Source organism: Acinonyx jubatus, chromosome X (genome assembly GCF_027475565.1).
Source record: "Acinonyx jubatus isolate Ajub_Pintada_27869175 chromosome X, VMU_Ajub_asm_v1.0, whole genome shotgun sequence".
Classification (NCBI taxonomy): Eukaryota; Metazoa; Chordata; class Mammalia; order Carnivora; family Felidae; genus Acinonyx; species Acinonyx jubatus.
Window position 1 is genome coordinate 13,043,860 of NC_069389.1, and position 12,335 is coordinate 13,056,194.

The 12,335-nt window shown below is 41.1% G+C and overlaps 1 protein-coding gene across 5 annotated transcripts in view; it reads left to right on the forward strand.

The window, feature by feature from the left end:
- Nucleotides 1–12,335, forward strand: part of TXLNG (taxilin gamma) — a 51,987-nt gene that overhangs the window by 31,375 nt on the left and 8,277 nt on the right. For 3 of the 5 annotated variants that reach the window (XM_027054651.2, XM_053202114.1, XM_053202115.1), the window contains exons 4-7: nucleotides 3,489–3,659; nucleotides 4,870–5,064; nucleotides 8,490–8,609; nucleotides 10,093–10,167. In XM_027054651.2, coding sequence (XP_026910452.1) covers nucleotides 3,489–3,659; nucleotides 4,870–5,064; nucleotides 8,490–8,609; nucleotides 10,093–10,167 — 561 coding nt within the window. The remainder of the gene's footprint in view (nucleotides 1–3,488; nucleotides 3,660–4,869; nucleotides 5,065–8,489; nucleotides 8,610–10,092; nucleotides 10,168–12,335) is intronic. The other 2 variants (XM_053202113.1, XM_027054652.2) reach the window with 2 other exon arrangements.

A 12,335-nucleotide genomic window follows, 5' to 3' on the forward strand; every position in this document is an offset into this window, starting at 1 on the left:
GTGAATAAGTTAGAAGAAGAAAGGACAAATAGTCGCCTACGGCAGTCCTTCTCAGATTCACGCATGTCATTGGAACTTCTGTTAAAAGGCACATTCTGATTCACTGGGTCCAGGTTTGGGTCTGAGAGTCTGTATTTTAACAAACTCCCAGCTGGTGATGATGTTAATGCCGTTAACCCTGAGATCACACTTCAAGTAGCAGGGGTCTATGGTGTTTTTATTTGTGGCTTGTGTGTGTGTGGAGGTGGGTATGGTTATTTTTTTAAGTACCAGTAATGATAGCTGCATTCAATTCAGGATGCGTAACACATTGGAGATTGGCCTAGTGAGTAACCTGACTTATATTTGTGCTGAATTTATGAAGGATGAGATGTGTACTGTTTACAGAAAATGTACTGAAGTTTTATTTGTTGAAACAACACTCATTTCTTTTAAAAGGTATATAGGCTATATAGCAGTGAGACCGTGAGTGGAGTAGCCTTTTCCTAAGGATTATTTAGAGACCTTCCCTTTTGCCATCACTGTCCTCTGCCCTCTAGGGGGCGGCATTATCTGCCATCACTGATGCCTGTGGCATGGATGAATAGAAAAGGCAGAGCAGGTAGAGTGGCGTGTTGCACTGCAATCGGTATTGTCCATTGGGGAGACCTTGTGGCCTCCACATTTACCAGATAGCATAGGTTCACGAAATCCTCACATTTCACTTGCTAAGTGTGGATACCCTTAGGCTGGTAACACGATTCTTTTTTTGAGAGAGAGAGAGAGACAGACAGACAGACAGACAGAGAGGAAGACACAGGATCTGAAGCAGGCTCCAGGCTCTGAGCTGTCAGCATAGAGCCCGATGCGGGGCTGGAACTCACGAACTGTGAGATCATGACCCGAGCCGAAGTCAGACGCTTAACCGACTGAGCCACCCAGGCGCCCCTTACAACACGATTCTTACGTACTTGTTATAGTGCTATTCTTTCCCATTCCTTAGTCAGTTTGTGTAGATTATTATAGTGGGATAATAAATCTTGATATCTGGTGGCATAGGTGTTGTATGTATCCTTCTTATTACTCTTTTTGCCAGAAGTATCTTGGCTACTCTTGGCTCTTTATATAAAATTCTAAGTTCAACTTATTGGGGAAAATTGGGGGAAGAAATACCAGTTGGGGATTTTGAAGAGCATTTCATGGAATCTGTTGGTGCATTTGGGGGAGAATCGCCATCCTCCTGAAGTAGATGGAATTTAAAAAGTATATATCCTCGGTTGCCTGGCTGGCTCAGTCCATCGGGCATGTGACTCTTGATCTTGGGGTGGCAAGTTTGAGCCCCACATTGGGTATAGAGATTACTTCAAAAAAAAAGTGTATATCCTTATGGGAAAGAAATTAGGTTCTTAGACACCATACACGATGATTAGTTCCAAATGGGTTAAGGATTTTAAATGCCAAAAATTAAGCTTGAATAATTTTAGATATTTAGATTTATTTAGATAATAAGCGAATATTTTTGTAAATTGGGGTTAACGGAAGGATTTCTTACAAAAAGCACTATCAGAGACAGGATTGCAAAAATTGGCTGTGTTAAAATTAACTTACTGTTCAGCAAAAGACATTAAAAAATTGGGAAGAATATATTTCCAACAAACAGAATATGTAGTTTCAAGGCTATCTAAGGAATACCTACAAATGAATACAAAAAGGACAAATAACCCGATGGAAAACTGGGCAAGAGACATTTAAGAGGCATTTTGTAGAAGTGGAAAAACATGAAGATTCAAAGATCTGCCTTAACATAAAGGTACATAAACATATAAAGAGATGTTCAACTTTATTAGTGATCAGGGAAATGCAAATCTGGACCACAGTGAGATGCGATTTTATGTCCATTGTAGTGGCATAAATTTAAGAATTCTGGTTGTACTTAGTTTTGGAGAGGATGTGCATCTATATCTACATGAACCTCTTATAAATCGCTGATGGGAGAATAAATTTGCCAGCCACTCTGGAAAACAGTTTGGCATTGTCTTGTGAAATAGACCATTAATCACTGCCTAGCAGTCCCACTCCTGGGTTTGCACCCAGAGAAATTCTTGCATGTGTCTACCAGGAAACACATAGGGCAGTGTTCATATCATTGTAAGTAATAAAGTCTGGAAACAACCCAAATGCCCATTGCCTTGAGAATGGATCAAATATGTTGTGTGTGGTATATTTTTAAGTGGAATGTGACCAGTGGGCCAAATCTGGCAAGGCCGGTTTTTGTACTGCCCACAGCTAAGAATGGTTTTACATTTTTAAAGTGTTTAAAAAAAGAAAATGACACAACAGACACAGTATGTGGCCCACAAAGCCTAAAATACTTACTTTTGGCCATTTACAGAAAAGGTTTGCTGCTCCCTGATCTGGCAGACAATTTGGATGAGTTCCAGCAATCTAATCTACAGCTGTGCTGTCCAAAATGGGGCAGCCATTAGCTACGTGTAGCTATTTAAGCTTAAATTAATTTAAATTCAAGAGAATGAAAAATTCACATCAGTTGTACTAGCCACAACAAAGTCAAAACGATTCTTTAAGGACCACACACAGATGAGATAAAGAGGGGAGAGCAAAGGAATTGTGAGCCCAGGATTCAGGATTGTGATTACCTTGAGTCCGGGAGGGCAGGGGGAGTTTCCAGCTCACGGTGGAGTTACAGATAGTGTGTGCAGCCTGGAAGCTTCTTGGAACTGTCACAGCCCACAGTCCATCTACTTTGTAAAAGTATTTTACAAAAAGAAAATTATTTTTCCTGGGGGAATTTCTCTAAGGTTGTTTTTAATAGCTGTAAGCCTATGGCCTGTAAAGATGCTTGGAATGTTTTGATAGGCCACAAGGTGTCGCTCTTGCTCTTGAAATTGACTGCATCATTTCCTTCTGTGAAACGTTCGTAAGGCTGCTGTCTTATCTGTTAGTGTTGATTGAACCTTGAAATAGACTCATTTGCTCCAAACCTAAAATTGCAGCAGTTCCCCTCTCACTCACAAAAAATCCTGAGTGCTGCTTGTTCTAATTTGGGTAACCATTTCAGTAGAGTAGCTCGTGTGTATTTTTCAGAAAAGTAAAACTCGATGGTGTTGGTTTCTAAAGTTTTTCCAAAAACATTTAAAAATTTTTAATAAAATTAGATTAAGGGGTGCCTGGCTGGCCCAGTGGGTGGAGCCTAAGACTCTTGATCTCAGGGTTGTGACTTTGAGTCCCCATGTTGGGGGGAGACTTTACTTAAAAAAAAAAAGATGTATTTTTTTCCCTACCCTAAATTATTTGCTTACTCTCCTATCACAACTGGAAGAGAGACAAGGTTGGCAGAGGAGCATGACACAAAAATAATTTAAAGAAAATCTTGTACTACAATATTTGGTGTTTGAAAATGTGTTCCATAGTTCTTACTGTACTTCCTCCAGCCATAAATCAAAGGTTTTCATTGTACTTCCTAATTGTAAAGTGCTTATTAATTTTAGCTGGAGGAAAGCAGGAATGTTCAGAAGCAAATGAAGATTTTGCAGAAGAAACAAGCCCAGATCGTGAAAGAGAAAGTTCATTTGCAGAGTGAGCACAGCAAGGCTATCTTGGCAAGAAGCAAACTAGAGTCTCTTTGTCGGGAACTTCAGCGTCACAATAAGACATTAAAGGTTAGTTGGTTAAGTTTTCTGTTTTTCAAGGGGTACTGACTCTGACGTAGCTTGCTTTATAATTACTGTGTACATATTTAAAATAAATGCTGCTCTCTGCCTGGAGACAGATACCAGCCACATTCTACTGTTTTGCTTGGCCTGATGCTTCTTAATGAACCTCATACCTGGTCGTGGGGAATCTAATTGAGATTGATACTTAGACGACAGCTTTCCTGCCTGGAGTCCTGGCTTAGGAAGCTCAGAGCTGCAAGTTTTCTGCTGAGCACTGATGTAGTTAATTACCACGTATGAAAAGTTGAAGTGAAATGAGAAGCTGAGGAGAAACAGAGTTGAGGCAGAGACTGAGCCTGGGAAGGGAAAACACCTGCCGAGCTCCTTAAGGGCTATTAATCAGCTACATTGCCAAACCATCCTTGCCTCCCCCCACCCAGCTGCTAAGTACTTTTAGAATAGCGCTCAAATCTTGGCTGAATATAAAGGAAGACGGAGCAGGTACCCAAAGATGAATTGGTGCCAGTAGGGAAGAAGGAAAAAGAGCCAGAGACATGGAGAGGCAGGCCTGCCCTCATGTACAGCTTTGGTACGATTTTGACTAAGCAGGATCTCTCCTCAAACTGCCCCAGCACAGCAAATGCCCAAGGCCCTAGAATATAGTTGCACTCAGGAAATGGATCTTCACCTACTGTGGGAGCTGTTAGTTTTTTTGGCTTTTGAATCCTTGTATTTACATAATCATTAAAGTAGCTATGTTTTTCTTGTAGCAAATCAACATTTTGATTGGACTGATAGCTGTTTATACATATAGAAGTCTTTTAACACTTGTATCTTAGCAAGTGTTGAAAGTAAGCTTTTTAAGATACAGGTTTCTTTTGTCCCTTGGCTTCTAGGGAGTAGTGTAACCAAGAAGGTAAGCTGCAAGGAGGAGTCTCTCGGCAGGCTGGTTTCAGATACTGCTGTGTAACTGGCTGGGAAGGTGGAGGGAGCTGGCTGTGTGGGGAAGCAGCTCCTTACTTAGCTTTCAGTACAGTGAATTATTCTATCTACTCAGGCAAAGCTGCTGGCTTATTACATGAGAACATTCTGGTCACAAATACAGGGAAGGAATACTTCAGGGTAGCAATAAATGAACCCCCGTGGCAGCAGCTTCTTTTATGAGCATCTTCTCTATAGGTCTATACCATTAACAGAACTTATTTTGGATAATAAGGAAGAAAACATGCAGCAGGCACGAGAGGAGGAAGAAAGACGTAAGGAAGCCACTGCACACTTCCAAATTACTTTAAATGAAATCCAAGCACAGCTCGAACAACATGACATACACAACGCCAAGCTCCGCCAGGAAAACATCGAACTGGGAGAGAAGCTTAAGAAGCTCATTGAACAGTACGCACTGAGAGAGGAGGTAAAGCCATTTTCTGGGTGTAGATAGCTCATTATCAGCAAGGATTTTTCACCATTCACGACTGAAGGAAAACTGCCATCACAGGAGGTTTAGGGACTTCTGTATGTATAGGGGGAGCCGGACATTTCATGGGAGAAGCTCAACCACCATGGGAACAGGAGTCTTGGGGACCATCACTTAGATAGTGGAGAGTCCATGGATTTGGGGAGGTGAGGCAATTTCTTGGAGACGTGTTAAGTACTACTTGACTTCCATGTAATACTAGAAGATTGTGTTTTTAGCATGCAGGTTTTTCCCCTTATCTAGACTAATAATAAATATTTGGCCTCCAAATATGCTGTAACTCAGATATATGTGACAATCTGGACAGTCTATATTACCACCGTATTACACCTGTGTTTCACATTTCTTTTTTTTTTTTTTAATTTTTTTTTAATGTTTTATTTATTTTTGAAGGAGAGAGAGAGAGAGCGCGTGAGCGTGGGACGCGCAGAGAGAGAGGGAGACAGAATCCAAAACAAGCTCCAGGCCCTGAGCTGTCAGCACAGAGCCCGACGCGGGGCTTGAATTCACAGACCACGAGATCATGACCTGAGCCAAAGTCGGACACTCAACTGACTGAGCCACCCAGGCGCCCCTCACATTTCTTTTTATCTTATTTATTTTATTTTATTAAAAAATTTTTTAACATTCATTGTGGAGAGAGTGTGAGGGGCGAGGGGCAGAGAGAGAGACAGACAGACAGACAGAATCTGAAGCCGGCTCCAGGCTCTGAGCTGTCAGCACAGAGCCCGATGTAGGGCTCGAACCCATGAATTGTGAGACCATGACCTGAGCCAAAGTCGGACGCTTAACCCACTGAGCCACCCAGGCACCGCTTACATTTCTTTTCACATGGGGGCTTTATGCTATGTGAGAGGATAAGAAAGAACCTATTTCTCAACTCTCCTACCCATTAAAGTAAAAAATTGACTGCAAGGATCCATGCCTGCTGATCTTGATCATTGGCCTCCAGCTAAGACTTTTTCAAGCTAGTCAGGAAGTTCACAGGTGCTGTCTGTGTTAAAAGCAAATAGGCGATGGCCTGTTTTCTAAGGTTCCTTACTTTTGGAGGTCAAATGGGCAGGACTAGAGGCATCAGGCTTTTGAAAAGCCTTTGAAAAGCCTTTGAAGTTAGGGAAATGTGCTTCTGTGTGTGTGGTAGCCCTACACAAACAAGTAGATTAAAATAGCTGATTAACATTAAACAATAAGATGAGCACCTCTGTGGGTCACTTTATCCAGTTTTGAAGGCAAAACTTTAGATCATATTAACTTACTTTCAGCCCTTCAGAAGCTGTTATTTAAAAGATTTTTGTTTCTGTTTTTTTTTTTTTCTTCTTTTTTAAATGTTTATTTTTGAGAGAGTACAAGCAGGGGAGAGGCAGAGAGAGAGGATCCAACGCAGGGTCCTTGGTGACAGCACAGAGCCCGATGTGGGGCTCAAGGTCACAAGCTGTGAGATCACGACCTGAGCCGAAGTCAGATGTTTAACCTACTGAGCCACCCAGGCACCCCTAAAAGAATTTCTTTTTAATCACTCTCTGCCTTTTGCTTTTTGTTGTTGTTGTTGTTGTTAATGGAGAATTACACACTTAACGGTAGAGAGTATATTACCTGGTTTCAGCAGGTGAAACCATAGTTTCAGCTTTATTCCTTTCCATCACCTTGCCCTGGATTATTTTGACACAACTTCAAGGTGTCCTGTTTATTCCATTCATATGTATTTGACGGTGTACCTCAAAAAAGACAAGGGATGCTTTTTTTTTTAAATTTTTTTTAATGTTTGTTTATTTTTGAGAGAGAGAGACAGAGTGCGAGCAGGGCAGGGGCAGAGAGAGGAGGAGACAGCAGGCTCCAGGCTCTGAGCTGCCGGCATAGAGCCCAAAGCAGGGCTCAAACCCACCAAGTGTGAGATCGTGACCTGAGTTGAAGTCGGATGCTCAACCGACTGAGCCAGCCAGATGCCCCATGGGATGCTTTTTTCAAGCACAACCACAATATCATTTTCATACCTAAGAGAATTAAAACCGTTACTTAACATTTAATATTGAGTCATTATTCAATTTCTGTGGTTCCCCCATGCCCCCCACCCCCCTTTTAAGCTATTTGAATCAAGGTCTAAATAAAGTCTGTTTCACTGGTTGATAGGTCTCAAGTCTGTAACATGAAGATTTCCTTTTCACTCTTTTTCCTTTTTGTAAAAATTTTTTTACTTAAAAAAAATTTTTTTAATGTTTATTTTTTGAGGGAGAGAGAGAGGGGGGCAGACTGCAAGCGGGGGAGGAGCAGAGAGAGAGACGGAGAGACCAAATCGGAAGCAGACTCCAGGCTCTGAGTTGTTAGCACAGAGCCTGATGCGGGGCTCGAACCCAAGAACCGCAAGATCATGACCTGAGCCAAAGTCCAATGCTTAACTGACTGAGCCACCCAGGCGCCCCAACTCTTTTTCCTCTTAAGGGGTTTATCGAAGGAACTTTTTTGTCTTAGAGAATAAATTTTGTATTAGATTATAAACCCCTCAATTTTCTTAAAATTATTCTTTTAGTTTTGTTTAATATGACAGTCTGCCACATTATAGATGTAGAACACTTGAAAATTCTGTATGTTTAAATCACATTACGTGTGAGACTTCCTTATTTTGAATATAATCAGATGTTCTTTGGTCAGGAAGAATTACTCTTTCTGCATCTTAGAAGGGATGTTCTGATGACTTTATTGTACATAAATAACCACCTGACAATTTCATTTGGAAACCATAGCAACCTTTTACCAAATTTTAGTATGTGCTAGGCACCAAGCACCTTACGTAGTGTAACCATTGCACGGGGTCTTAACGATTCTGCCGCAGAGTGTGGTTCTCCCTGCTTAGAGGAGGGAACAGAGATTTGGCAACGGAGAGATTTGTCCGTGGCCACACACTAGCCAGAATTTGACCGGGGCCACGTCACAGCGTGCTGCCTCCATCTGAGAAATTTGGGGAAATTTAAGATTTGCGGAGAAAAATACCTAGGAATTATGTGTATGATGCACGGCGTTAACAGTTTGATCTCTTTATCCGTATTTTTCTTGATACACTTTAAGCCTCGTTTTCATCGTAGGGCAGAAATAGGAAGTACAGGTGTGTGGCTGATGAGGCTCCTCGACAGTCCAACTCCAAAAGGGAAGGGGTACAGGGTAGTAGCCAGAAGGCTCCTTTCCTGCAAGTGTGGGAGGGTCTGCAGTGTGATGTAAGGCACACGCTTCTCCAAGCGCATGGACCCGGTGTCCTCAGCTGTGGTGGAAGAGCAGGGTGATCGTGAGCGTGGTATTGTAACTTGTGTTGTTGCCCCATCATTGTGTTCCTGTTTCATTAAGTGATGGAAGAAATCTTACTTCTCCCATAGCATATTGATAAAGTGTTCAAACATAAGGAGTTACAGCAGCAGCTTGTGGATGCCAAGCTTCAGCAGACGACACAGCTAATAAAAGAAGCTGATGAAAAACATCAAAGAGAGAGAGAGTTTGTAAGTTCTCTTTCTTAACAAAAAATTTGTCGAAATTGGACCAAAGCTATTTGAAGCATTGAAACTTATTCTACATTTAATACGGCACCCGGGTCATGCTAACTGGTTTTTTGTTCTAGATTGAGAAGGGCATGTGTATCTCAGAACGCATTTGGCTTTTATTTCCATTTTTTATACAGAAGATACACTGAAGAGTTTAGACCAACTAGTGGAAAGACCTGCACTCATTTGACTTTTCCATGCTTAGAATAATAGTCACCAAGTTCCAGAATTACACCAGTATTTAGCGGTTCAGTTTAATATCAAGCTTACCGAACACTAGTCTCATATATTGTTATATTTTGTCTTTAAATAAGTAACTTGAAAGTAGGGAAACTATTTGTCTACTTATTCTGGCATAATATTCTGATAAAATTTTAACAGAATTCTCTCTACCTAATCACTCAGCATCGTTCCCAGAGTGTATATTCAGACTATATTTCCCGTCAGTAATTATGAATACCATGGAATCTCACTGGGTATGTACATTTAACACACGCAAATTCGACTCTATATGCTTAACCAAAACCAACCAACCAACTGGGAGATGATTATGGCAGTGAGGACTGTTCCATCCAGCTTCTGCGGAAGTACCGTAGGCGTTGAGGCGAGCCTGGTCTGAAGACTTGGTTCGTCAGTGCCCCTCATGGTGTGAACTTACCGTGTTGAGTGTGAGCCTAGGCTTAGGAGAGAGAGATTTTTCATACAGCACGATCCTTCTGTGTGAACTGATAATGCTGTCCTGTGCGTGATGGAAGAAACGGTTGTCATTTCCAAAGCAGGAGTGTGAATTTTGTACATTCACACACGCACATGCCTACGTTGCACGTTTATACTTTGTAATTGGTTTAATATCTTTTCCAGGCTTATTTGGACTATGTGTGACATTTTACTTCAGGGACTGAATTTCAACAGTTGTTGACTATGCAACCTCGCTATATAATTTTCCTGAAAACTCAAGTATATAAATTAAAGCGCTCATCCACTTCTCCCCTGCTTTTTAAAAAGTGATCAGAAACTGGTGTCTGATTTCACTGCTTTGCTCCATACCCTTTCGCTCTGCCTCATCTTGGTTCTCAAGGAGTACCGTGGTTTTCTAAGTCACTTAGATAAATGTCAAGATTCTGAGCCCTGTTTTCTAATACCAGACTTGTCTTTTCACCTGAAACATAACAATTTAACCCTGAGTTTTGTAAACCTATTATTAGGCCTCTAGCGGTACTCTTTCTAAGCAGTAAAAGATGATTCCAACATTCCTTAGTGTTAACAAGGGGAACAGATTGAAGACGATAGGTAATGAGCAGTTGATGTAACAAATATCTATAGGCTTTTAGTTTTTGCTAAAAAAATGAGTGGAAGGATTAAGCCAGACTCTGATCATTTGACTTAATAGTCATATTTGTAATTACTATTAGTATTCTGCCAGAATGTTTCTGTTTTCTAGTTATTAAAAGAAGCCACAGAATCAAGGCACAAATATGAACAAATGAAACAGCAAGAAGTACAACTAAAACAGCAGGTAACTTGACAGCAGGGGGTAGCGGCGTTTGTAAGAAAAATCTGTGGTTCATTTGATACGTATCTTGAATTTTCTCTAAGATGCTCGTGCTTATTCCCAGCCAGAACTGAGAGTAGATCACGTGTCCCTCCTGGAGTTTTCCTCTTCGCTTAGGGTGACCAGCTCATCCTGACTTGCCCAGGACTTTCCTGGTTTTAGCATTCAGAGTACCGTGTCCCTGGAAATACTTAGGTCTCAGGCAGACGGGGACAATTGGTGATGCTGTCTGCAGTGCCCCCTTTCCAGTAGCCCAGGTATTTCCTCCCTTTCCCAGTCTGTTCCCATGTGTGTCTGCTGATTTCCAACTAAAGAAAACCTGAGAAATCTTCAGATTGTAGCTCTTTTGTATTAAGATGAATTATACAAAATTGCTGGTACTTCTTTGACCTACAAAAATGGCAATTTCATATAGTTGAACCTAAAATCTTTAGAATTTTGTGCGGTGAGCACGTAACAGGCAGTTTTAAAAACTGTCAACCACCATACAGTTCTACTCCTAGATAGAGCTGTGGAGGTGGTGGTTTTCATGGGGGTCCTTCCTACTTTTCTTTCTTTTCTTGTTCTTTTTTATTGTTTGTTTATTTTTGAGAGAGAGAGAGCACGAGCAGGGGAGAGGCAGAGATAGAAAGAGACACAGATTCAGAAGCAGGCTCCAGGCTCTGAGCTGTCAGCACAGAGCCCAACACAGGGCTTGAACCCATGAAGGGCGAGATCATGACCTGAGCTGAAGTCGGAGGCTTAACCGACTGAGCCACCCGGGTCCCCCCTGCTTTTTTCTTTTCAAGTATATGATAACGTTATTGTTAAGCATAGTCACCATGCTGTACATTAGATCCTCAGAACTTACTCATCTCCTAATTGAAAGTTTTTGCCCTTTGACCATCATATTCAGGTATCCCCCTCCCGTCAGCCCCTGACATCACTATTCCACTTTCTGTTGGAGTTCAGCTTTCTTAGATTCTGTATGTAACTGAGATCATACAGTGTTTTTTCTCCGTCTGGCTTATTTCACCTAGCATAATGCCCCGAAGGCCCATCCATATTATCACAAATGGCAACATTTTTTTTTTAAGTGGCTGATTAATACTCTATTGTGTATATGTACCACATTTTCTTTATTCATCTCTTTGTGGGCACTTAGGTTGTTTCTTTATCTTGGCTATTTTGAATAATGCTGCAGTGAACACAGGAGTGCATAGATCTGTTTGAGATAGTGATTTCATCTCCTTTGGATATACAGTATACCTGGATGTAGGATTCCTAGATCATATGTTGTATTTTTAATTTTTTGAGGAACCTCTGTACTGATTTAATGGTGGCTGCACCCATTTACATCCCCACCAGCAGTGCACAGGAATTCCCTTTTCTTCATACCCTCGCCAGTGTTTATTATCTCTTGTCTGTTTTATAATAGCCATCCTGACGGGTGTCAGATGACATCTCATTGTGGTGTCAATGTGCGTTTCCCTGATGAATCGTGATGTTGGAGCACCTTTTCATGTTCCTGTTGGCCATCTGTGTGTCGTCTTTGGAAAAATGTCTATACAGGCCCTCTGCCCGTGTTTAAATTGGACTATATTTGTTTTTTGCTATCAAGTTATATGAATTCCCTTAGATATTTTGTATACTAACTCTTATTGGGTATGTGGTTTGCAGATATTTTTTCCCATTCCATAGGTTGCCTTTTCATTTTGTTGTTTCTTTTGCTGTGCAGAAGCTTTTTTAGTTCGGTGTAGTCTTCACTTACTAATTTTTCCTTGTGTTGCTTGTGCTTTTGGTATCATAACCAAAATTTCCAAGACTATTGTTGGGGAGTTTTTTCAACCTATGTTTTCTTCCAGGAGTTTTATGGTTTTGGGTCTTATGTTTAAGTCCTTAATTTTTGTGAGTAGTGTAAGATAGGGGTCCAGTTTTCCCAACGCTATTTATTGAAGAGACTGTCCTTTCCCCATTGGGTATTCTTGGCTCCCTTGTCAAATATTAGTTGACCATATTTGTATGGGTTTATTTCTGGGCTCTCAGCTCTGTTCCATTGGTCTATGTCTCTCATTTTATGCCAGTAGCATACTGTTTTGATTACTTAGCTTGTAGTATACTTTGAAGTCAGGGAGCGTGATGCCTCTCTGTCC